A 27,965-nucleotide genomic window follows, 5' to 3' on the forward strand; every position below is an offset into this window, starting at 1 on the left:
AATTATCTACCGGGTTGATTGGAAATATGGACCCCCGATTTTGGAGATTGTTCTGTGGATGGATCGACGGCTCGTGTCCCATGGCAGGCATTACATGTTAGTTTATTTTCTTATGTTTTAGGTATTATGTTTATGTTTAGGGATTTTTAAGAAACTATGCCTTTGCTGGCGGAGGACCGATATTTGATATTTGATCCATCCCTTTTCATCTTTAGTTTGCTCCGCTTTGGTAATTAAAACACATTATAAATTCCCTGATATCACTAGTTATACACCCGTTCCCTTTCTTGGAAGGGTATAAAGGTTTTATGTGAGGAAAAGATTGAAAATATGTTTTGATCTCTACCTGGTATTATATGAGACTGAATAATCTGTGACTTCCTATCTATCGTCAGGATGACTCTATATATTGCCTATTGTGTTATACAATGCTAACTATATATTCTATGTCTCAAAATGCTGCATATCTACTCTGTACGGTGTGAGATTATAATAAAAATAGTTTAAAAAAAAAAAAAAAAAAGAAAGCCATTGTGATGCCTGGGCATAAAAATTAAAAAAGCCTCCGCTTGGGTGTGGTATTATTTTTACCCAAATCCTGACAAACGTTTGTAAAGGCATCTGCTCCATTTGTGAGGTCAAATGGGGCTATTTACTAACCATTAGTTGGAGATAAAGTACCAGCCAGCCAGCCAGCCAACTCCTCACTGTAATTTTTCAAACACAGCCAGTTAGGAGCTGATTGGCTGTTACTTTATCTCCATCCACATTATGTCCATACAAGGCTTAGTAAATAGACCCCAAAGTTAGTAGAGATAGGGATGTTAGCCATCTAAGCACCTCCTCCATGTTACATCATATGCGATGAGTTCATGAAATGAATTTCACTGAATTATAATAATTTGTTGCAATTAATAGCCTTATCATCATCCTCCTCATTAGTGATCGAAGGTAGTCCTTCCAAAAAATTGTTTGTTTGTGGGGTCCCAAACAAACCAAGCACTTCAGCTACAAAAGTGGAAGTCCCTGTGACTGGCGTGCTTGGTTTGTTAAACTGCATGTCTTTTTAAATATCCAACATAAGGGTGGGTGGGATAGCTTTCCTGTCACTGCTGTGTGTTAATGTTTCATATATGTGCTATAAACTGCTGTGTGTTTGTGCTGCTGCTCTGTTACTTAGTAACCTGCCAGCTTGCTTCAGGTTTTGGCCTAAACTGGATGAAACCAATATTGTGAGCTGTGAGGTGGTCAGAATTGACTGGAAATGAATGTTATTGATGATTAAAAAAAAACTGTAGGCCCAAATTCAGAGATTTTAACTTTTTTTATACAGTTTTGAAAACAATATACAATCCAAAATTGAAAACCAGTGGGGCAGTTTTGGCAAAACTAAAACCCAAAGATGAATTTGAACCAGAGCTAGCAATAAATGGGCCACCGCTACAGGTTCTATTCTCATTTTGTGGGTGTCGTGAACACCCACGCGTGGAAATAGCCCGTTTTATTCTGTTGTAACTCTCATAATAGCAATGAATCAGTATGTTGATTATGTATTTTATTTATTTATGGTAATACTTGCATTATTACAGATAGACAAAGGCATCAGCTCCTCATGGCTGTTCTTCTTCCCCTTCCTTTCTCTCTGTATCGACTTCCTGATCACATGTCCTTTTGTGCTCCAGGATTCTTAAAGATACACTACCTCATCTTACTATTACAGTACTTGACAATGCCCATAAACTATCTATATACTGTACATAAGACACTACAGCCCCTGAGCGCCGGGATTCCGGCTACCGGCATTGTCTGCTGTCGGGATTCCGGCATCGGTATCCTGACCACCGGGATCTCAACCGCCGGCAAATTGATTGCATCCCAATGGATCATAGATAAAACCTGATGGCCACTCAGGCTGCAATATCTGCCATGTTGAATGTTTGTATTGTTACATGTTAAGTAACTCCTCTCTTTACAGACGTCAAGTATTGGAAACTTTATAGTTACTGCAGAAGGGAAAGGACAAGGAACCTTGACAGTAAGTTTAGTACCTGTATAGACTTTATAGACAATTTATTTTCTTTGTTCTGTTTTTTTTTTTTTTATTCAATAAATTTTTATTGGGTATTACATTGTGTTTTCATTTAAACATTGCCAATGGCAATACATAACAATCCTAACAATTACAAACTAAAATAATAAAACAATTAGAAAGCAATAAAATCAATTTAGTAATAGGCTTACGTTTGTGTATAGAGGGCATATCGGGGCGTGCGAACACGTATCCCAGTCAAAGTTATATATCAACAGAGCAGTGATGACCCAGTGTTCCTATAAGTTTTACACAAATCATATTCCACTTTGCCACGGTATGATCACACATTGGTATCCGGCCGGCCGCGGGCCATACATTCCAACGAACTCCCACAGAAGGCAACCCTAACTGCTAATTAAATAATTCTAGGGCTCAGCAGCACTTAACCGTGAACTAAAATAGCGAGAACTCATCCACCTTCCCCATACAGCAACAATTTTTTTTTCCCCATTCCTGGCTAGATATACAAATTTTTCATGCGTAACAGAGGTGTTTACCAGAGAGACCCAGGATTGTGGGGTTGGGGCTTCATTAGCCAACCACAGTCTGGCTATGCAGACCTTGGCCAAAGCACAGAGGTTCACAATATAGTGTCGACTGAGCGGATCCAGGACCTCCTCATCCATAGCCGCTAATATACAGGAGATAGGTGTAAGTACTGAGGAGGGGATACCTGTATCAACTATAGCACGCATAACTTCCTCCCAAAAAACCGTCACCAAGGGACATAGCCAGATCATATGCCAAAAGTCTGCTCCCAAACTACCACATTTGGGACATTTTGAGCCATGGGATCCCACCAAACGTGACAGCCTCACTGGGGGTCATATATACCCTATGTAGCACGTACAACTGAATTTGCTGATATCGGACAGATGAAATTGAAAGCCGGCACGATCCCAGAGCACCCTCCCATATGTCATCCGATAATAGACCCAGATCTGACTCCCACTTAGTCCTAAGGGAGATAAGGGGGTCTATATGGTGCATTTGAAGTAAACGGACGTATATTTTGGAAACTAAATGTCCGGGTCCCACCGTCTGCAACAGTAATTTGACCGGGGAATCAGTAAGCGCCGGAGGGCCATCAGGGAATTGGGCAGACATAGCATGTCGCAATTGAAGGAAGCGAAAAAAATATGCAGAGGGGACATTAAATTCATGTTGAAGCTGCTGAAAGGATCTATAGAATCCGTCAGTATATAAGTGTCCCAGTGAGACTACTCCCCATGGTTCCCACACCCCCCTGATTTGAAGCTGACACAGCTCAGGCAATCCATATTTATTGTCCAGTGGAGTGTCAGGGTCAATACCCTGGCCTTGCAGTATTAAGTGCACCAACTTCCAAATAGTAATATATTGTTTTATGAGTGGTAGTGCCGACATTTTGACACTTCCACAGAGAAGCAATCTCAATGGGGAACCTCCCGGGTATTCCTGCATTACCAACTGCGAATGCAGACTCGATATGTCAGAATCATTAACCCATTCCCAGAGGTGTGCTAATTGTGCTGCAAAGTAATAAAAACGAAAGTTGGGAAGAGCCAATCCCCCTGAAGTTTTTAACCTGGTCAAAGTATTAAGCTTCAACCGTGCCCGTTTGCTAGCCCAGACCAGGGAAGATAATAAACCATCAATTCGTTTGAAAGTCCTCTGAGGGATATATACAGGGGATTGTTGTAGAATGTACAGGAGTTTGGGCTGAAAGACCATTTTCACCATGTTAACCCTCCCTGTGACTGTCAGGGGCAATTTCCCCCAGACCTTCACTTTATTGCGAAGATAAGCTATTTGCGGTGCGACATTGAGGGAGGTAAATTTATGAGGGTCATTAGATACCCAAATGCCTAGATACTTAAAGGAGTTCACCCATCTTAACGGAAGAGCAAGCAATGGGGAGGTAGGAACCTCGCCCTGAAGCGGGATAATGGAGGATTTCTCCCAATTAATCAGGAGCCCAGAGTAACACCCGAATGTATTAATAATTTCCCAAATCCTAGGCATAGACTCAGCATAGCGATCCACAAATAGCAGAACATCATCGGCATATAGAGCTATCTTATCCTCCCTGGTGCCCACTTTAAAACCAAAAATCTCAGGGTTCGCCCGCAGTAGGCATGCAAGGGGTTCAATGGCCATAGCAAACAGGGTAGGGGACAGTGGGCACCCCTGACGCGTACCTCTAGACAAAGGGAAGGGGTGTGATACAAAACCATTTACCGCCACTCTGGCCATGGGAGACGAATACATCAACCGAACAAATTTAATAAAGTTAGGGCCTATACCAAACTTTCGCATGATGCTCCATAGGTATTCCCACTCCACAGAATCAAAGGCCTTAGCGGCGTCCAATGATACAACTATGGATGAGGATGCCTCACGGGGGATCTGTAGCTGGGTAAATAAACGTCTGAGATTAATGGATGTTGATTTGTTGGGCATGAACCCCGTCTGGTCGGGGTGTATAATGTGCGTGATGACCTGATTTAGTCTACATGCCAGGATTTTGGCCAGAATTTTAATGTCGGTCGGCAGAAGGGAAATAGGTCGATAGGAATCAACCTTCCTATGATCCTTGTCCGGCTTTGGAAGGACAATAATCAATGCCTCCGCCATAGATAATGGGAGAGATTCCTGTGTAAATATTTGGTTATATAACTCAAGTAATTGGGGGACAAAAAAATCTAAATGATGTTTATAGAGCTCAGACGGTATGCCGTCTAGTCCCGAAGCCTTCCCATTGGGAGCAGCATTGATAGCAGCCACAATCTCCTCTGGCGAAATAGGTGCCTCGAGGAAGTCATGTGCCTCACAAGTCAGCAAGGGGATCTGTATAGTCTGTAAATATTCATCTAATTGCAACGGGGTACAGTCTAATTTAGAGCTGTATAATCGCCTATAATAGGACACAAATTCCGATGCTATCTGTGGAGTCTGCAATATAGTGGTACCATCTGGGGCCTCCATTTCAACCACGGTGTTAGAGGATCTCTCACCCCGTGCTAAAGCGGCTAAGTACGACCCCGGTCTATCCCCAGAAGCATAAAAGGCATGAGAGGAGAACAGGAGTCTATGCTGAGTCTTTTCCATGAGATATTCCCTCCACTCCCCTTGGACTGACAACCATGCCGTCTTGGAACTATCCAAACAATCCTGTAGATATTGTGCTTCTGCAGCAACACTTAGGGTCTCCAGTTCGGACTCCCGGTGCCTAAAAAAGGATTTTAAATTAGCCACTCGTTTAATTAAGGTTCCCCGCAAAAAGGCCTTAAACGCATCCCATAAATTAGAGATAGACTGCCCAGCCTTATTTAACTCAAAAAATTCCCGCCATGCAGCCACCAAATTGGAGCCATCCCCCATATGTACAAGACAAAACGGATTAAACTTCCACACAGCCTGGCCTCTAGAGCAACTAAACTCCAAGACCAGCGTTAAAGGAGAATGATCCGATATACCTCTAGTCTCATATCTGCTATCCCGAACCTTAGGAATCAAATCGCTCGATAGAAGGGCCAGGTCAATCCTAGAGAACGAGGAATGGGAGTGTGAAAAACATGAATATTGTTTAACTGATGGATGTCTCAGTCTCCAGGGATCGACCAGGCCCAGCCCCGAGACAACTTCAGCAAAGCTGTTTCTGCCGGACTGAGGACCCGAGGGAGTAGCAGAGAATCTATCCATCGCTATATCTAACACATTATTGAAATCCCCCAGACACACCACAGGTGTTCCCGGTGACAGGGCCATAAATCCTGCAGCTTTTTTCAGGACTTCGGAGGAGTACGGGGGAGGCACATATACGGCTAATAAAAGCAGAGGGTTGCAATGAATTCTACACTTTAAAAACACATATCTCCCCCATGGGTCTGATTGTACTAAGTCCAGCACAAAGGGAACAGTCCTTTTTACAAGGACAGAGACCCCCCGAGAGGCAGAAGTGTGTGTAGAGTGGAATGCCCAACCTACCCAAGGTCTCTTAATGGCAAGGGTCTTACTGCCCACCAGGTGAGTTTCCATAAGACATACCACTTCAGCGGTGTACTGTTTGATTTGTCGAAGTACTAGAGATCGTTTAATCTTGTTGTTAAGTCCCCGCACATTCCATGACAGCACCCTAAGTCCAGCCATGAGGAGTCGCTACAATGAGAATAGGGGCCATAGCCCGCAGCCAGCCAGATCCACACTCGCGGTGCAGAATTACCAGGCACCACCGCTCAGTGAATCGATTCGTAAGCCACTCGTACACAAACTCCATACATCTATACAAAAAATAACCAAAGCCTTTAACGTCCCCTCTCCCCCCGCCCTGTACACTACTCCCAACCTGCAGCATACCTGGATCCCTAAACAGAACACTGACTCAAACCCAAAGCACACAACGAGCTATATTCTGGGTGGAGCCAAGAATCTAATGGCCCTGAGAAAAGAGAAAACCAAACACAAACAAAAACACTCTCAGCCATTAAACAAAATCACCCCTAAAAGACAGAAAAAAAGGGGCGAAATGTATATAGTCTCCCCCCGGGACTTAAAAAACAGAATACTATCGGATATTTGTGGACCATAGATACATCCCCCCCCAGCCCCCCCAACCCCCGCAACCCAGCAGTAGAAATATAATTGGCCTATATGAGACGAAAAATCAGGCAAAATATTATCCCCCTCCCTCCACCCCCACATCCCCAAAGAGCAACACTTAGATAATTAAACATTGCCTCATCCCGCAGCCCCCCAGCAAATATACACCGAAGCATATCCTGCAGAGAAGATCACATGCAACTAGAGTCACAGGAATAAATCAGGGATCAGCAAGAGCCCGTCTCGCCGGGAAGCGTCTATCCAGCCATATCGATGCCTCTCGAGGAGTCGCAAAAAAATTTGTTTCACCATCCGCCACCACTCGCAGTCTTGATGGAAAGAGCATAGCGTATGGCAAGTCGAGTTCACGGAGTCTTCTCTTAACAGGCAGAAATTGGGCCCTGTCTTTCTGCACCTCCACCGTGAAATCCGGGAAGACCGATATTGGCGACCCGTTCCATTTTAAAGGGCCTTTCGTGCGGGCAAGTTTCAGAATAGTGTCCCGGTCACGGAAGTGGAGGAACTTGGCGATGAAGGTACGGGGCGGAGCCCCCGGAGGTAATGGGCGCATCGGGACTCTATGAGCTCGTTCTATGGTGAAATGAGGCGAGAATTCTTCGGACCCGAATGCATTCCGAAGCCATTTTTCTAGAAATTCTTCTGGTAATGAGCCTTCCTCTTTCTCGGGCAGGCCAATGAAGCGGACGTTATTGCGCCGTAAGCGTCCCTCCATATCTGTCAGTTTTTTGCGTACATCAGTCATCTGAGACTCCAAAGCATCAGTACGCCGTCCCAACGGGGTGACAGTATCCTCGACATTGGAGATACGGGTTTCGGCCTCACCCACTCTCTCCCTCACCCGCTGAAGGTACTGATGGATGATGGAGAGGTCAGACTGCACCTGCCCAATTTTATCAGCCAAGCGGGCCTCGCTAGCAGTCACGGCATCTAACACTCTCTGTAATGCAGCATCGGCCGGTTCAGACGAAGCCGTGCTGTGTGTAGGAGATGGGGGCGACGCCTCAGATTGTGTAGTCTCCCTCCTCTGCTGTTGAGGACCGGGATTGCGGACAAATTTCTCCATTGCGCCCGCCGCCGCACTCTGTTGGCGGCCTTTCACCATTTTAGATAACACAATGCCGTCGCTCTCACCCAGTTATATATCAAAGCAATGTAGGCAAAGAGAGGAGGCGCATGCACCAGCACACTGTGAGAGGGCCAGGAGGTGCGGGAAGAATATATATATATATATATATAGACGGACCAGTGTTCTTAGTTGTGTCGCTGAATGTCGGCACAGCGGGTTTGGAGAGTGCTGCGGGTCGAAACAGAGGAAAGGCAACTTCCCCTTGAACGGTCGCTATCCCTTTAAGGCACAGTTAGGCAGGCCCTTTAACAATCCTGTGCTTGGTAGGGGAGCTCAGGTCCTGTAGCAAAATTTATACTGGCATGGCAGCCACTTTACTGCATCCAGGATAGGAGAGGGGGGAGAGAGGGTGACAATCCCAGCCCAAGTTCCCAGCAGGGGCACCCCCCACAGCAGGAGACAAATCCCCGTACCTCGTGGCGTGGTCAGCGTCAGAATATGCAGCAGCAGGGGCCCAGGGAGCGGTCCGGGGTCAGCGCAGTCAGGCACCACCAGGCGGGCAAAGTATCACTTAGAGGCCGCCCCAGGGGTCCGTAGCGCTGGACGGAGCGGTGCGCTGTAAGACCTCTCTCCACTTAGCCGTATGCAGCGGCCGCGTCAGCGGCGGACGGAGGTGACGGAGCCGAACTTCCGGGTGGAAGGGGAGCGCGGGCCCGCGGCGTCCCCAGCAGCTTCAGGCCTCGTCCGGCCACACTCAGGACGGCCCGCAAACGGTCGGGGAGAGCAGCAGCAGTAGACGGTCCGGGGCACTCCAGGGGGGGCACCAGTCATTCACCCGGCCCCTGTTCGCAGGTCAGTCCCAGGGGGATCCACAGGATGGTTATGCAGGATGTGTTGGCTGGAGAGCTGCACGATGTGTGTGCTACTCCATGCCCGTCCTGGCCACGCCCCCTTTGTTATGTTTTTGATGAGTGATATAAATGTAACGCCTCAAATGTAAAAACAGAAAGTGTGTTATCCTGGCCACACTCACTATGATATGTTCACGTAATTGAAGAATTTGACATAGCATGTTTTCCAAAATTATCAGTAGCCAGATGAAAATAATTAGAGCCCTATCTGACACGTTGGTATAAATAGTATGAAGATGACTAGAAATGACCTAATAGAGCTTGTCTGGTACACAGCCAAGATGACCACTTTCACCAATTTCAGTCTCATCCTATTCTATGTACTGTGTGTTCCATTAGTCTTGGCATATGGGGATCATTCAGACCTGATTGCTCGCTAGCTATTTTTGCAGCACTGTAATCAGATAGTCTCCGTCTATAAGGGAGTGTATTTTTGCTTTGCAAGTGTGCGATCGCATGTGCAGCCGAGCGGTACAAAAACAGCGTGTGCAGCCGAGCACTAAAAATAGTTTGTGCAGTTTCTGAGTTGCCCAGAACTTACTCAGCCGCTGCGATCACTTCAGCCTGTCAGGTCCCAGAATTGACGCCAGACACCCGCCCTGCAAACGCTTGGGAACGCCTGCGTTTTTCCAACCACTTCCAGAAAACGGTCAGTTGACACCCACAAACGCCCTCTTCCTGTCAATCTCCTTGCGATCGGCTGTGCGAATGGATTCTTTGTTAAATCCATCGCACAGCAACGATCCGCTTTGTACCCGTATGACATGCCTGCACATTGCGGTGCATACGCAAGCTCAGTTATGACCTGATCGCAGCGCAGCAAAAAAAATCTAGCGTGCGATCAGGTCTGAATGAACCCCATGGTTTGCTAAGGGTACAGGAAAATCAGTTTCAGTAGAACACCCAGGGACTGAGTTCTTTTTTGTGAAACAGATGTAAAAGATGAGGGGCAGGAATCTTTCCCCTGGGCCGTGAACCTTCCAGGAGATGGGAAACTGTAAATACCTACCTACACACACACACACACACACACACACACACACACACACACACACACACACACGCACACACGCACACACACGCACACACACGTACACACCTACTTAAGTATTCTCATTTTTAAAATTGTTCTTCCCAGTGGTGACGTAATCAAGAACAGAACCCTCTATGTAAATCGATATCATCAGACACTAAACATGTCTTCAGGCATCTTCTACATGCCAGATTCAATACAATGGTATGCCCCCAGTGCCAGATACACATGTCCCCCCACAGTGCCAGATATGCCCCCAGTGCAAATACACATGTCCCCACAGTGCCAGATGTGCCCCCAGTGCAGATACACATATCCCCAGAGTGCCAGATATGCTCCCAGTGCCAGATATGCCCACAGTGCCAGATATGCCCCCAGTGCAAATACACATGTCCCCACAGTGCCAGATATGGCCCCAGTGCAGATACACATATCCCCACAGTGCTAGATATGCCCCCAGTGCAGATACACATATCCCCACAGTGCCAGATATGCCCCCAGTGCAGATACACATATCCCCACAGTGCCAGATATGACCACAGTGCCAGATACACATATCCTCTCAGTGCCTCCCCCCCAAAGTGCTGATCACTGCGCTGCTGCTGTGAGGGTAGGAGAGTGCAGCGTGCGCCTCTCTTGCCCCTCAGTCTCCGGCGGCGGTGTCTATCTTCAATTCAGCAGCTCGCGGTCTGGCAGCCAATCAGGAGCCTTAGCTGCCGGTCCACGAGCTCTGATTGGCTCATGGGCCGGCATCGAATTGAAGATAGACACCGCCGCCGGAGACCTTAGAAATCTGTGCGGCGTGTGCCGGGCTGTGTGTGCACTTTGTCGGGCAGCGGTGGCCGGGAGCAGATCGAGCCGCATACGGAGAATGAAAGAGCTACATGGCCACCCCTGATCTAGCTCACTGTAATTATCATTAAACAGCCTCTCTAGGATTTCTATAATGCTATGTCTCCAATCGCAGCTAATGTACTTGATTAGTGTTCCCTAAATCTCTTAATCCTGATCTCCTGTATTATGATATACTGTAGAAGTAGCAATAACAATATATTGCTGTAGAATTAGAACATGGATAACGGCTACTGCTTGCCTACAGCTGTTTCACCATTAGGGCTTTCTCAAGGCATCACTAGCTGATCACTAAGATCACTGTCCCTGCATGCAATAATTATTTATGCAAAAAGTTATGTGTAAACAAAAGTTCTATGCCCAATGCACTGCTGCCAGCTTACATGAAGTCTTATGAGGTATCCTTTACCCCTCACCAACGTGACATAGTACAAGAAAAGAAATTAGAGTAAATGACTTCGCCGGCACTGTCAGAATGTAGTTCTCATCGTGATATAACCGTCAAACTTCCAAATAAATTCTGTCAATAATTCCACCATTAGATTCTGGTAACTCAAGAATGCGGGCTAATTCCCGGAAAACAATGGAACCGCGGCCAAACAGTTCCAAACTGAGCATGAATAGGTGATGGAAGCTGGAATAGATCCAATCAGTATCCACATCGGTCACCGTCAATGAACGCGCTCCCTGAGGTCCCAAAAAGCTCCCAACGCGTTTCCACTCCTAAGCTGGAGTCTTTTTCAAGGTATCCTGGTGTATATTGACTTCCTATCACATGTGAGTATTTAAATGATAATTTTCCAATCACAAGCCAAGGAGCACAGGTGGACCCTAAACATCAATTTCCTACTAAGTCCTGTGGTCTCTACTGTGCGCCTCCCTTTTGGCTGTGTAATAGGAATCAGTTACTATGGAGTTTAGTGTTTTTGTTTATGGACACAGCCAATAGGGAGGCGCACAGTAGAGACCACAGGACTTAGTAGGAAGTTGATGTTTAGGGTCCACCTGTGCTCCTTGAACAAGACTCCAGCTTAGGAGTGGAAATGCGTTGGAAGCTTTTTGGGTAATTAGCCCGCATTCTTGAGTTACCAGAAGCTAATGGTGAAATTATTGACAGAATTTATACACCTGATATTAATTCTTTGTTTTTGTATTGTTCTTTATTGCATTAAACAAACTTCACTATTGCAACTTTGTTTCGTTTTCCCTATGGTGAAACTGAATGTCATGCAAATGGAAGTTTGAAGGTTATATCACAATGAGAACTACATTCTGACAGCGCCGGCTAAGTCATTTACTCTAATTTCTTTTCTTGTAATAATTATTTATACATCCATGCAATGTAATCCATAACCGCATTGCGGATTGGGTCGATTTTATCACCTCACATCCCCATCCTCAGATGCAGATAGTGATAAATCGGCCCCTTAGAGAGGAGACATGAAGTGAGTCAGTGCCCTGATTGGGGGCTAGGGTGTTTTTGTTTTGTTTTGAGTGAGTATTCTGCCTAGTCACTACACCAAATACACCCCTCTACTGAGCCAATTACCCCACATCTTCACGAGCGGAACACCTTTTTATTATATACTTTAACAGCTGTGATATACATGTTTTTATATGAGAAGAAAAATATATGTCCTATATCTATATGCTTGTAGCATCGATTTTATTAGAATTCCATTTTACAGAATAGTCTGTAGAGGTTGTCTGGGATGGTGGTGTCCACAAGCTTGGGAAAACCTCCAGTTGAACAGACCTTAAGTAATCTCTTATTACAGATAAATACTATGAGGTATATGCTACTTCCAGTAAAGAAGTCTAGAAATGTCCTCACTGTGGGTGGGATGCAATGAAGTCCGAGTTTGGCGAACATTTTTAGAAAGGGGCAATCATATACGAGGCTAAACCATCCCTTGTAAATGATTGCCCCTTTAAAAAAAAAAACAGAGTTTGTCCAGCATCCAGCTTGGCTACTGAACCCGGACTTCATTACATCCCACCCTATGTATTCTGCCCCTATCAGGGCAGAATGAGAAGAGGCGAAATACTAGCTGTACAGTATGCAGCAACGTATATTTCATCAATCTGAAATAGTTATAGGAAAATAATTAATTGACAGTTACCACAAACCACATCATATCATTGATACTACTGACTGTTGTATATGGCATTATGTAATTGCTGCTGTCTTTATCTCTCCAGGTGTTTTCTGTGTATTACGGTATTGAGACAGAATCGGAGAAGGAATGTAATAACTTTGATCTATCAGTAACAATTAGGGATGAGCCTGGAGGTGAGTATAAGTGTGCTTATAATTGTTATTTTGCAACATGTGTCTGTATTGCTGGGAATACATACACTTTACCGGCGGCTGGGATCCCGGCTGTCACGATCCCGACAGCGGGATCCCGGCCACCAGCTAGAAAGCTGCACTCACCGCGGGTTATAGTCTCCCTCTACGGGTGTCGTGGACCCCAACAGAAGGAGAAAAGCCTGTGGTGCTGGTATTCTGGCGGCGGCATCTCACCCCCTGTCAGGATTCCGGCGTTGGCATTGTGACTACCGGGATCCTCACAGGTGGTCTCGTGATTGCCTCCCGTTGTGCTATACAGATGAGACATCAGTTATATCTGGAACCAGTGGTAGAATTTCCACTAGGCATGGGCCATGGGGTCCCACTTTCTGGAAGCGGCAGATCAGATCCCTTGCATCAGAACCACATAAGACCTGTACTATGGAGATTGGGTGATTCCTTTTTTATTACGATTTTTTTTATTTTGCAAGTAGCAGGAGATGTTTACGGGTAGTGAGTTGTGGTGCAGGAGGTGGGGGTAAGGTTGCACCTGCCTCGACTATCCAAAGGCGCTAGGATCAGCCCTGACATAAAAGGGGGCGGAGCTCTCAGCGGCATGATGTTAATGTTACAGGCAGTTACTGCTACCTTTTACTGCTGCTGAACTGTCCGCAGACCTTTCAGCGCAACACACAAAGATCTAGCATACAGGTAAGTACAGTACAGTGCAATATAACCCATACTTGTCTACATTGAAAAACTCCTCTCCAGGAGAAGCCCATAGATGGAATTCAGTAAGAAATCCTGACTGTTGAGATCCCGGCGGTTGAAATACTGATGCCGGAATCCCAACAGTTGGAATCCCGACATCAAGCTCAGCATGTCCCCTTGCAGGCTCACTGCGCTCGCCACGCTTTTGGCCGGATGGCGACCTTAGATCACCACACTAATCTATTCCCCCTCGGGTGGTGGTGTGGACCACCACCCAAGTGAGCATTCCGGTGGCGCTTAGGATTTCCACCGCCGGCATTTTAACAGGTGTCCTGATTCCGGCGTCGTAATTTCGACCACCGGGATACCTTCGGTCGGGAAATTAACTGCTTCCCAACCAGCTGTAACCTGCTGTGAGTTTTTGTTGAGCTTGGAATCATGGTCGCGATAGTTCCATTAACCCTGGGTGGTCAAAACTAGTGCTGGATATGTCAACTTGGGGGAACCCCAAGTCCTTTGTCCCCCCAATTTTTACAATACTAAGCAGAAGCACTAGTGCTGGTTATGTTTGGAGGAGGAGACCCTACACTTTTTTTAGTTTAGTTATTTATTTTTAACAACTTTTAAACATTTTCAGCTATCTCACTGGACTGACCATAGTTTGTGAAATTATTCTGTTGTGATTCCGGCGAGCTTCATACTTGCTATCACATACCATGGGCACTGGGAATTTCTCAGCAAGGGTGCAGGGGAAAAGAAAAGATTCCTTTGGGGGGCACGCGTAGTAAAACTATTTTTTCAAAAAGGAAAGAAAACAGATTCAAACGTAGTTTTTAATAATTTCAGTAAAATTCAGATCTAGCAACAGTCAGATCTAGGGGGAAGTGTAATAGGGTGTGAGAATCAGAAAGTGAGAGATTTTGGTCAAATTCTCCTGTTGTTTTTTTTTTAAAGTGGCAATCATGGGAAAATCAGCCTGGTTTTGCCATGTAAATGATTGCCACTTTAAAAAAAACAGGAGAATTTGACCAAAATCTCTTACTTTCTGATTCTCACACCCTATTGCATTTCTCCCCTCGTGTTAAAGAAATATATGATCACAATTCAATTTTAATAGAACTATTGATAGGAGCAATATTACTGATGTGATCCTTCAGGTATTGTGTTAGTTAAATCAGGGTGACAATATAAAATGGCACAATGAAACAAATTAGCATTTCATATCCAATTCTAAAGCATCATGGAATATACTGTTAATAAATAAATATTTGATATTTCATGAGAACATACTGAAAAAATGACTTTAAACATTTCTGACTCAGGTATACAGAATAGCAAAAGGAGGAAAAAAAGTTTCCAACTTTGAACAGCAGATATCAGCGTTGTTCCTGGTTTTAAGACGTTTTAACCACTTAATTTGCATGGTCAGATCACATGCGACCACACCGCCCCCCTGTGTCCCCCAGGTTTTTATGAGGCGATCCATTCTGCAGATGTGCATAATATAATTTTTTTAATATTTAGAAAAAAATACTTTTTAAAACGATATTTACATTTTTTTTAAAAAATACTGTACACAATGTTATGAATGGTTTTGAAGGGAAAAATTGTCAGGTAAGTGGTTAAGATCAGGTAGCAGTTTGCACTAATGCTATTTAAAGCAGATATACTGTAAGCTTTTTATATATAGCATGGCATTAGTGTTGTCTCTACCACACATATTCATACAGTAGTATCATCAATACTGTCTGCTTGCAAGTGTACAGAAAAGAATGATAGTCTATTGCAGGACATAGAACTGAGTACATCTACAGTATATTGGTACATAAGAAAGAGGTGACCTGTACTAGGATCTCTGTTATTTCTGCTTTCCAGTTGTTTGCCTCAAGGGCATTGGATGATGAATGAGAGAATACCTGATAGCTTTCCATGATAAAAAGTATAGAAAACATAAAACGCTTCTTCTTTCTGTATATTCGTTAACCCCTAGGGCTCCCTGTTGCCAAGCTCTTGTTATTTCCAATCCACCTGTAGAGGCATTTAATAATCCAATCCTGTAAAGAAGTCAAGTGATTGATGTGTCATGAGCCTATCACAGTGATAGTGTTAGTCATAAACATACCAAACACATATTTTATCTCCCAATTTAAAGGGATATGTGTTAAGCCAATCATATAGAAAATAAACTCCAGTGTTTTATGGTACAAGAGCCTATCACAGTAATCAGGCCAGTCATAATACATGTATTGTTTACCTATTAGGTATCTGTTAAAGGGATCTGGAGATCTGGGGATAAAGTCTCCAGATACATGTTATTACTGTCTCCCAGTCATTAGTATGCCGGTATTTGTAGATGTACATTAGGTGTCCTAGTGATGTGTGGTGGGAGTGTATGGATCATTAGGATGATTCCCTGATGTCACCACCAGATTACACTCTTCCGACGGTGATGTTGGCATGGACACTATGATCTGGAATATCAGCAAATGCATACCAGACAGTGGCAGAGCCTACTTGGCATTTGCACTAGTGAGAGGGGGCCAAATGTAGACTGTGCATGGACCCCCTCCTCTCTTAATCCACCACTACATGTGCACCACACATCCTGCAGCTGTAATGTATCTGCCAGTGGCTGCATTCTTTCCTGGGTAATGTAGCACCATCTTGAGATGGGATTAGCTAGCACTGCAAAAGTATTTGTTACTTGATAAACTAACCCATAGAGATACAGTGTATAGAAATGGAATTAAACAAAGGTATCATGGTAGAAACCAGCTATTTCTTATTAGTTTACCATTTGGTTCAATTGCAGAAGCTGAGAACTACACTTTATCCCCCAAATAATGTCAGCTTTTAATTGACCCCATCATCAACAGAGAGTTGGGATTCAGTAGGTGGCAGATATGCAGTAAATTGCAGGGGTATTTCTAGTTTCATAGAACATCATCAGATCTATGATCTTTGCAAATGTATGTAGAGTATGGGATGGAGTTATAATTTCACAGTGCATTATCAGAACATGATAAAGAAAAAAAAGGGGGGGGGGAGGCAGATTATGATAAAGATTGCAGCAAAGCATTGGCAAACACAGAGAACTAAAGGATAAAGTTATAATTGGATACCATTGAAAATATTGGGATAGCAGGGCAAGGAGGAAGATCTGACATTTGTGCAATGATATTATGTAAGAGTGAACATAATTTAAGACTCTAACAAACTTTTCATGCAGCTAAGAAGCCAGAAGATTCTATATCAACTGTCTCCATTGAGATCTGCACCAAGTAAGTCAAAGATTTATTAATAAAGCTAAATTCTAGTTACCCGGAGTCTGATAAACTTAGACATTTCCTTGAAGAAAGAGATCTCCTATGATCCAATGATGGGTTTTTTCAAACGACTTTATGCTACAAGAAACAAAATAAAAAAGTATGTTAATGGGTTTAATAATTTACCTAATGATTGGTCTTCAAAGAGCTGAATACACCTGAGCGTCTGTACATTTTCTTGCAGATTCCTTGGTACTCAGGATACCACCATGTCCATCTTGGAGATCTCTATGATGAGCGGCTATTCCCCATCTATCGATGGTCTCAAAGTGGTGAGATCCAAAGTCAGAAAACTATTATACCTCATATGGACCTCATATGTATATCAGGGTCCCATTATCAAAGTGACTTGAGCCCAATACACACTAGACGAGATTTTGAAAGATCTCGTTCAGAATGGCCGATCTGAGCGAGATCTTTCACAATCTCGTCCAGTGTGTACACTAAATGTCGGTAATGATGCGTGCTCCCGCGCATCGTTAACGACCCCCTCCCTCGTCCGAACATGTACGGACGAGGGAGGTCCTCGTTAACGACAGCCATGCTGCGCCGTCATTCTCCCCTAGGGTGGGGAGTTTTGTCAGGCTGTTTCCAAAACAGCGGTCATACTAGAGATGAGCGCCTGAAATTTTTCGGGTTTTGTGTTTTGGTTTTGGGTTCGGTTCCGCGGCCGTGTTTTGGGTTCGAACGCGTTTTGGCAAATCCTCACCGAATTTTTTTTGTCGGATTCGGGTGTGTTTTGGATTCGGGTGTTTTTTTCAAAAAACACTAAAAAACAGCTTAAATCATAGAATTTGGGGGTCATTTTGATCCCAAAGTATTATTAACCTCAAAAACCATAATTTACACTCATTTTCAGTCTATTCTGAATACCTCACACCTCACAATATTATTTTTAGTCCTAAAATTTGCACCGAGGTCGCTGTGTGAGTAAGATAAGCGACCCTAGTGGCCGACACAAACACCGGGCCCATCTAGGAGTGGCACTGCAGTGTCACGCAGGATGTCCCTTCCAAAAAACCCTCCCCAAACAGCACATGACGCAAAGAAAAAAAGAGGCGCAATGAGGTAGCTGTGTGAGTAAGATTAGCGACCCTAGTGGCCGACACAAACACCGGGCCCATCTAGGAGTGGCACTGCAGTGTCACGCAGGATGGCCCTTCCAAAAAACCCTCCCCAAACAGCACATGACGCAAAGAAAAAAAGAGGCGCAATGAGGTAGCTGTGTGAGTAAGATTAGCGACCCTAGTGGCCGACACAAACACCGGGCCCATCTAGGAGTGGCACTGCAGTGTCACGCAGGATGTCCCTTCCAAAAAACCCTCCCCAAACAGCACATGACGCAAAGAAAAAAAGAGGCGCAATGAGGTAGCTGACTGTGTGAGTAAGATTAGCGACCCTAGTGGCCGACACAAACACCGGGCCCATTTAGGAGTGGCACTGCAGTGTCACGCAGGATGTCCCTTCCAAAAAACCCTCCCCAATCAGCACATGATGCAAAGAAAAAGGTTAGGTGGTATACAATTATGGACGGACTGCCTGCCGAGTGCAGACACAGAGGTAGCCACAGCCGTGAACTACCGTACTGTACTGTGTCTGCTGCTAATATAGACTGGTTGATAAAGAGATGTCGTAGTAGTATGTATGTATAAAGAAGAAAAAAAAACCACGGTTAGGTGGTATACAATTATGGACGGACTGCCTGCCGAGTGCAGACACAGAGGTAGCCACAGCCGTGAACTACCGTACTGTGTCTGCTGCGACTGGATGATAAATGATATAAAAAAAATATATATATATATCACTACTGCAGCCGGACAGGTATATATTATATATTATATAATGACGGACCTGCTGGACACTGTCTGTCAGCAGAATGAGTTTTATTTTTATAGAATAAAAAAAAAAAAAACACACAAGTGAAGTCACACGACGAGTGTTTAACTTTTTCAGGCAATCACAATATAAGTATACTACTAACTATACTGGTGGTCAGTGTGGTCAGGTCACTGGTCAGTCACACTGGCAGTGGCACTCCTGCAGCAAAAGTGTGCACTGTTTAATTTTAATATAATATTATGTACTCCTGGCTCCTGCTATAACCTATAACTGGCACTGCAGTGCTCCCCAGTCTCCCCCACAATTATAAGCTGTGTGAGCTGAGCAGTCAGACAGATATATAATATATATAGATGATGCAGCACACTGGGCTGAGCCTGAGCAGTGCACACAGATATGGTATGTGACTGAGTCACTGTGTGTATCGCTTTTTTCAGGCAGAGAACGGATATATTAAATAAACTGCACTGTCTGGTGGTCACTCACTATAATATTATGTACTCCTGGCTCCTGCTATAACCTATAACTGGCACTGCAGTGCTCCCCAGTCTCCCCCACAATTATAAGCTGTGTGAGCTGAGCAGTCAGACAGATATATAATATATATAGATGATGCAGCACACTGGGCTGAGCCTGAGCAGTGCACACAGATATGGTATGTGACTGAGTCACTGTGTGTATCGCTTTTTTCAGGCAGAGAACGGATATATTAAATAAACTGCACTGTCTGGTGGTCACTCACTAGTAAACTCTCTGCACTCTCTACACTTCTACAGTACTCCTCCTAGTCCTAAGCTCCAGTAAATCTCTCTCTCTTATAATCTAAATGGAGAGGACGCCAGCCACGTCCTCTCACTATCAATCTCAATGCACGTGTGAAAATGGCGGCGACGCGCGGCTCCTTATATAGAATCCGAGTCTCGCGAGAATCCGACAGCGTCATGATGACGTTCGGGCGCGCTCGGGTTAACCGAGCAAGGCGGGAGGATCCGAGTCTGCTCGGACCCGTGAAAAAAACCATGAAGTTCGGGCGGGTTCGGATTCAGAGAAACCGAACCCGCTCATCTCTAGGTCATACTTGTACTTACAGTATTGTTACTTTGATGAAGAAACTTATTCTAGACAAATGGATAAAAAAAATCAGGGCCTTCTATTAGGGCATTGCAGACTACCATTCTAGACCATATTTACTTTGATAATCACAATGCCCTTTCTGATATTGAAAATGGTGTGAAACAATTCTACAAGAACTGTCACACTTATCTTCTAACCCTGCCTGACCCCTTACAAATCACTGTTGGTAAAATAATCAAAAATACTAATTGGTTTCTCCTTCGACAGGTTACCTAATCTCTTACAATATTACCGCAGTTCCAGTCTTTTGCATTTAGAACTCTATAACTGCTTAAATGAATGAGATTAGCAGGCTAAAGTTCCCCACTCTTGATGCACTATAGTCTATCCCTCAGACCCTCCCTGCCCACCTCACATTCTGTTTGTTCACATTAGTAGAACTTTCTGTTCTTTGCCCCTCATTCATCTTGGATTGCTATATTCAAAAAATGCAAATCAGACGATTATTGGAAGACTGCGCTTGTGCTGTGAACGCACTGCAAGTACCCGAAAGCCACATTGTGATCGCAGCCTTGGCAAAATGCGATTGCAGAGTGATTGACAGGAAGTGACTGTTCGTGGGTGTTGACATGGCATTTGTGGGAAGTGGTTGGGAAAACGGTGGCATGTCATGGCCGTTTTTCGGAGCGTGTATCTGGAGCGACTGAATTATTCTGAGTAGGCATGGGTCAACTGCAACTATCGATGGTACTCTGTTTCTGCGAATGGATCGCACCTCTGTGACTGCATACGCAGAGTTGAGATCGCATCGGTGGGCGTCTTTTAACATTTTTGGGTGACACGTTACATTCGAGTGGCAGTTTTGAGATAATTGCAAGTTCAATCTCAATAGCAATCCATGCTGAATCTCTCCCTTTATTGTTAAAATTGCCCTCAAATATGTTCCCCTATTAGGCATGTCAATAAAATGCTTTAAAAAGAATAATAATATTAAAAAAAAACGATCTGCAAAAACACTACAAAAATTGACAGATATACCTCTTGAAGGAGGAGGTGGTTCTGGGCAAATAGCACAATGACACGCAGTTTGAGATATCTGTCCGAGCATGAGAAGGCTCAATACGGTGAGGGCAATCGTGTATTAAGAAGACAAAAATCATTAACCCTCCTATGGGTTAATTAACCTGCAATAGGCATAAGTGAAATTAAAATAAAGACAAAACAATACAGTAGAAAACTACTTTAATGTATAGAATATTTATGACAGTACAGAATGGCATCAGATAAAACTTTGCAGACACTCAGCTGTTTTCACAAAATTTTCACAATTATTACCTGGGACCTACAGGTCAGGGATACAAGGAGGACACCTGTGCTACTTGGCATTGGGCTGTCATCTCTTAGTGCTGGGGTCCATACCAGTGACGTGCGGTAGGGTGAGGCAGGTGAGGAGGCAGAGCCTTTCCTGTCATACTAACGTTTGTACCAGAGTTTTGACTATATAAAGTATCTGAAAAATACAAAGAATATGTTAGAAATATCTTCTTTGTATTATTCGTATCATTTATATAGGCAAAACTCTGGAGTAAAAAGTCTATGACATGTGAGGCAGTGCCCCCCATCACCCACATGTATATACTGCTGCACCTGTGTATAACGCCCTCATGTATATACTGCTGCACCTGTGTATAATGTCCACATGTATATACTGCTGCACCTGTGTGTAATGCCCACATGTATATACTGCTGCACCTGTGTATAATGCACACATGTATATACTGTTGCACCTGTGTATAATTCCAACATGTATATACTGCTGCACCTGTGTGTAATGCACACATGTATATACTGCTGCACCTGTGTGTAATGCCCACATGTATATACTGCTGCACCTGTGTATAATGCACACATGTATATACTGTTGCACCTGTGTATAATTCCAACATGTATATACTGCTGCACCTGTGTGTAATGCACACATGTATATACTGCTGCACCTGTGTATAATGCCCACATGGAAATACTGCTGCACCTGTGTATAATTCCCACATGTATATACTACTGCACCTGTGTATAATTCCCACATGTAAATACTGCTGCACCTGTGTATAATGCTCACATGTACATTATATACTGCTACACCCTGAACCCTTTGGCTCATATATTGTGTGTAAATCTAGCTCTGGTGCTACCCAGTGCCTCCTGAGCCATTTAGCTTACCGCACATCCCTGCCCCATACATACATACATACATACATACATACATACATACATGCATACATACATACATACATAGTTTTTAATTTACATGCTGATGTCTTATTTGCATGCTCATTTTCCTTAAAGTTGCTGCTGATCTTAAACAGAGAACGTCTTTCCTGAGTACTGTCATGTCTTGGGTGATAATGCAAGTGTAGATACAATTCTAACTACGGGAAATGTTGTTTTCACTGAACCTCTATATTCAGGATAAGTGTAAGAATCACACACCCAGGGCAGGATTTACTAATGCTGCGGAAGGTATTCTACCAAACATCGTAATGATACGAATGGCATATGTACTAACATATGTGATTAGTATCACAAAGGACAGCTCTTCGGAAAAGAGCTGCCCTTTGCGAAGCTGGGTCTTCCCTGTTTTGGCCCTCTGCGCACCAGAAACCCAGGGTTCCAATGTTAGTACATATGCAAATGCAGTAAAAATCTCGAAAACAGGGTTTTATCATGGTTTTTCTTTAGTACATCCCGCCCCCAATGAGCAGGCTGACGCATTTCATTACAGTTGCAAATTCCTCTGACGAAAAGGCTGTTCCCATTGTTAATCTTGAAATATCAAATGAATCACAGTATAATTGAATAAATTGTACTTTCTCATGTTATGAATTTATGCATCCGTATCCCCATACACATCTAAATGTACTTTGCATGATAAAATTCTGGTAATCTACTTTAAGATGTAGAATATAACATATGCTATTTGAAATCACTATTCCCTTTAATTACAGCTTAATACCAGAGTAGACAAATACATCTCCAACTACGAGATCAACAAAGAATTTGATAGAGGCACACTGATCATATACCTGGACAAGGTGGGAATTACTTTCATGAACCAAAATGCTGCTCGCTTTATCTTTCAGCTGTTCTTGGCTGTTGTTCTCTAACCTTCCATACTGCTAAACTAATGGATCATTATACTAATGTGACATTGAGATATAGTTATTGTATGAAAGTGTATCAGGAATATCATACAACTAAAGATATAGGGAAAATGCTTGTAATCACGGGGGAATATAAGCGATAGAACTAGAGATGAGCGGGTTCGGTTCTCAGAGAACTTTGCTTTCCGAGTCCGGATCCGAGCCAGGCTCAGGTTTTCCCGCCTGACTCGGAAACCCGAACGTGGCAAAACGTCATCATCCCGCTGTCGGATTCTCGCGAGATTTGGATTCCATATAAGGAGCCGTGCATCGCGGCCATTTTCACTCCAGTCTCGGAGAGTGTATTGAGAGGACGTGTCCTCAGTGTTCATTGTCTGTGTGGGGTGGCGGGAAAGTGGGGTGGCGAGTCTTGTGCTGTGTTGTGCTGTCCAGTCCAGTGTAGTCAGTGTATTGTGCTGCATCAGTCCAGCCAGTCACAGTGTTGGTGTCCTCTGCTGCCATATATCCAGTGTATCTGTATAAAGTGGTACTGTGTTGTGCAGACCAGTGGTAGTGTCCTGTCTCATCAGTCATTCCAGTGACGATATACGCTGCTGCTATATGTCCACTGCTGCAGTATAATAATTATAACAACAATCACAAGTCCCTTACAGTGTTGTTGTATTGTGCTGCATCAGACCAGTGGTAGTGTCCTGTCCATCAGTCATTCCAGTCATTCCAGTGCCGCATATTGTCTCATATAACTCCCAAAAAATAATGGAGAACAAAAAATTTTAGGATAAAATAGGGAAAGATCAAAAAGAACCACTTCCTCCTAGTGCTGAAGCTGCTGCCACTAGCCATGACATAGACAATGAAATGCCATCAACGTCATCTGCCAAGGCCAATGCCCAATGTGATAGTAGAGGGCATGTAAAATTCAAAAAGCCAAAGTTCAGTAAAAAGACCAAAAAAAAAGAAATTTAAATGGTCTGAGGAGAAACGTAAACTTGCCAATATGCCATTTACGACACGGAGTGGCAAGGAACGGCTGAGGCCCTGGCCTATGTTCATGACTAGTGGTTCAGCTTCACATGACGATGAAAGCCCTCATAACTGAGGCCTTGACACTTATGTTGGTGTTAGACGTGCGCCTGGTATCCGCCATTAGTGCAGTGGGATTTAGACAATTGATGGAGGTATTGTGTCCCCGGTACCAAATCCCATCTAGATTCCACTTCACTAGGCAGGCGATAGTGAGATTTTGCCATTTAATTCCAGTGATTTGGACGTATAAATACAGTGATTTTGCCAATTAATGTCAGTGATTTATAATTATTAATTACAGTGATCTTGCCATTTAATTCCAGTGATTTGGACGTAGAATTACAGTGATTTTGCCAATTAATGTCAGTGATTTATAATTATTAATTACAGTAATTTTGCCATTTAATTCCAGTGATTTGGACGTAGAATTACAGTGATTTTGCCAATTAATGTCAGTGATTTATAATTATTAATTACAGTGATCTTGCCATTTAATTCCAGTGATTTGGACATAGAATTACAGTGATTTTGCCAATTAATGTCAGTGATTTATAATTATTAATTACAGTGATCTTGCCAATTAATTCCAGTGATTTGGACATATAAGTCCAGTTGGAAATGTTTGTGTAGCTTGGCTTAGTCATATAGCTACCTCATTGCACCTCTTCGACATCTTTGCATGAGGTGCTGTTTGGGGCCTAGTGTTTGAAAAGTGCCATCCTGTGTGACACTGCCATATGAGTCCAGGGGTACTGCTGTATTAGTTCTGGGGTACAGCCATATAAGTCCACCAATTGCAGATTTTTTTTAAAGTGACTTGAGCATGCTGGAGATGCTGCCAGTGGACCGAACAATTGCAGCCCACTCTCGACATTCAGCCACTGGGTGACACTACTAGATGGGCCAGGTGGTTGTGTCACTTAGCTTAGGCTTACAGCAACCTCGGTGCACCTTTTTTTCTTCTTTGCATCAAGTGCTGTTAGAGGCCTTTTTTTATATCTGCCCTCCTGTCTGACACTGCAGTGCCACTCCTAGATGGGCCAGGTGTTTGTGCCGCCCACTTTGGTCGCTTAGCTTAGTCATCCAGTGACCTTGGTGCAACCTTTTGGCCTAAAAACAATATTGTGAGGTGTGAGGTGTTCAGAATAGACTGGAAATGAGTGGAAATTATTGTTATTGAGGTTAATAATACCGTAGGAGCAAAATTACCCCCAAATTCTGTGATTTTAGCTATGTTTATGTTTTTTTCAAAAATCATCCAGATCCAAAACCAAAACCAAAACACGAAAGGGTGGTTTTGGCAAAACCAAAACACAAAACACGAAAGTAGAATTAGAACCAAAACCAAAACACAAAACACGAAAAGTGCCAGCTGCATATCTCTAGATAGAACGGCTGTAATTGGCAAATGTTCTTAAAATTATGACAATTTTCATTTATTTAATTATTTGAGTTTTTACATGTATTCTATTTAATGCCAGAAGATGAACTTTACTATTATACCAACTAAGTCCAGATGGGTTTTAAGATGATAAATGTCTAATGTTATTCTACCCTACAGTATATGACTGAGGGGTCTATTCATGAAGCAGTGAAAAGTGTGGAGAAGTGAGCCAGTCAGCATTGAAGTAACATTTATAATTTGCATACTATAAAATTATGCAGAGCAGCTGATTTGTTGCCATGGGCAACTTCCCCACTGGCTTACTTCTTCACACTTTTCACTGCTTCATGAATAGACCCCTAAATAACTTGTGTTTTAGGTCTATGCATCAGTCATTTACTTGCATTGCATTCTATACTCACTCAGGTTTCCCATAAAGAGGAGGGGTGTATAAAGTTTAATCTCAATCAGCATTTTAAAGTTGGTCGTATCCAGCCTGCGTCTGTCACGGTGTATGACTATTACTCCCCAGGTAAGAGATATACAAGCCAATGCTTTGTGAACCCTGTGGTCTAACCACTCACTTAGCCTAGGAAGAAGTCAAAGGATGATATCATTGGCAATTCTCCTGCGTTATATTGATGCTGCAACGAGTTATAATTAGAGATGAGCGGGTTCGGTTCCCTGAGAACCGAACCCCCACAAACATCCCGTTCCGAACCAGGATCTGAGTCCGGCTCGGGACTTCCCGCAAGACTCGGGAACCAGAACGAGGCAAAACTTCATCGCCGCCATTTTCACTCCGGACTTGGAGAGTGAGGGAGACAGACCTCTGTCTCTCTGTGGGTGGTGGCGTCGGGTGGGGTTAGTGTGTGGTCTGTAGGGATGCTGTTGCAGTCACTGCGGTGTACCTGTGCTGTGTTAGGGGTGCTGTCCTGGCTGTCACTGGTGTTTCATGTGCTGTTACGGCCGTGTGCTGCAGCTGTACATGGGTGTTGCTGTCCTGGCTGTCACTATGTTGTACAGGGGGCAGGGGCACTGTCCTCCTCCTGTATGCTGTAAAATATAAGGGTGCTGCTGGCCCTGTATGTTGTAAAAATTCAGGGGTGCAGTCATTAAAAATTTAAAGCACACTGTTCCTGTATGCTGTAAAATATAGGTGTGTTGCTGTTCACATAACATTACACTGGCCCTGTATGCTTTTAAAAAATTCAGGGGTACAGTGAAAATCAATGTACACTGGTCCTGTCTTATATGATGTAATAATTCTAGGATGCAGTGAAAATCAATGTACACTGGCCCTGTCTTGTATGCTGTAATAATTCTAGGATGCAGTGAAAATAAATGTACACTGGCCCTGTTTTGAATGCTGTAATAATTCTAGGGTGCAGTGAAAATCAATGTACACTGGTCCTGTCTTATATGATGTAATAATACTAGGGTGCAGTGAAAATCAATGTACACTGGCCCTGTCTTGTATGCTGTAATAATTCTAGGATGCAGTGAAAATAAATGTACACTGGCCCTGTCTTGTATGCTGTAAAATTACAGGGGTGTTATGAAAATACAGGGGTGCTGGCACTGTCTGCAGTTGCGATGTCTAGGCTTGACCTTCTCAACACTGTATGGGAAGAGGAGGCCCCTACCACAGTTTGCATTCCCCCCTGCAAGTGCTGGAAGGAGCAACGCCAGTCCAGTTGCTGATATTGAGATTGAGGATGTCACTGTAGAAGTACACCAGGATGAGGAGGATATGGGTGTAGCTGGTGCTGCGGAGGAAGTTGACGATGAGGATCTGATGGTGATGTGGTTTGTTTGAATAAGGCACCAGTGGAGACAGTTGTTGGCCGTAGGATGAAAAAGCCCATTGTCATGCCTGGGCAAAATACCAAAAAAGGCACCTCTTCGGTGTGGAATTATTTCTCCACAAATCCGGACAACAGGTGTCAAGCCACCTGTTGCCTTTATCAATCCATAATAAGTAGGGGTAAGGATGTTAACAACCTAGGAATAGCCTCCCTTATACGTCACCTGCAGCACATTCATCATAAGTCATTGTCAAGTTCAGAAACTTTGGGTAATAGCGTAAGCAGTCCACTGACACTTAAATGATGTGGTTTGTCTGTTTGAATATTATTTCTCTGTGAGGATGAGGATGTAAACACTAAAGGGGGGAGGGGGAATCTGAGGATGAGGAGGATATCTTGCCACTGCAGAGACAGTTTGTGCAAGGAGAGATTAATTGCTTCTTTTTTGGTGGGGGCCCAAACAAATCAATCATTTCAGCCACAGTCATGTGGCAGACCCTGTCACTGAAATTATTGGTTTGTTAAAGTGTGCATGTCCTGTTTATGCAACATAAGGGTGGGTGGGAGGCCCCAAGGACAATTCCATCTTGCACGTCTTTTCTTTGCCACATCATTCCAGGCGTGCTGCCCTTTATGAGGTGCTGCCCCTCTGCCCTATCAGTCCAGGGGTGCTGCCCCACTGCCGTTTAAGTCCAGGGGTGCTGTTGTCTGTCTGCTGTGCTGTGTAATTCTCCAGGGGTGCTGCCTATGCTGTATAAGTTCAGGGGTGCTGCTGTACTTGATCCTA

At 43.8% G+C, this 27,965-nt stretch overlaps 1 protein-coding gene across 1 annotated transcript in view; it reads left to right on the forward strand.

The window, feature by feature from the left end:
- LOC134936129 (complement C3-like) overlaps positions 1 to 27,965 on the forward strand; it is an 828,079-nt gene that overhangs the window by 723,871 nt on the left and 76,243 nt on the right. The window contains exons 31-36 of the mRNA XM_063931046.1: positions 1,976 to 2,035; positions 12,759 to 12,849; positions 16,790 to 16,841; positions 17,071 to 17,158; positions 22,805 to 22,891; positions 25,797 to 25,902. Of these exons, the coding sequence (XP_063787116.1) occupies positions 1,976 to 2,035; positions 12,759 to 12,849; positions 16,790 to 16,841; positions 17,071 to 17,158; positions 22,805 to 22,891; positions 25,797 to 25,902 (484 nt within the window). The remainder of the gene's footprint in view (positions 1 to 1,975; positions 2,036 to 12,758; positions 12,850 to 16,789; positions 16,842 to 17,070; positions 17,159 to 22,804; positions 22,892 to 25,796; positions 25,903 to 27,965) is intronic.

This window comes from Pseudophryne corroboree, chromosome 6 (genome assembly GCF_028390025.1).
Source record: "Pseudophryne corroboree isolate aPseCor3 chromosome 6, aPseCor3.hap2, whole genome shotgun sequence".
NCBI lineage: Eukaryota > Metazoa > Chordata > Amphibia > Anura > Myobatrachidae > Pseudophryne > Pseudophryne corroboree.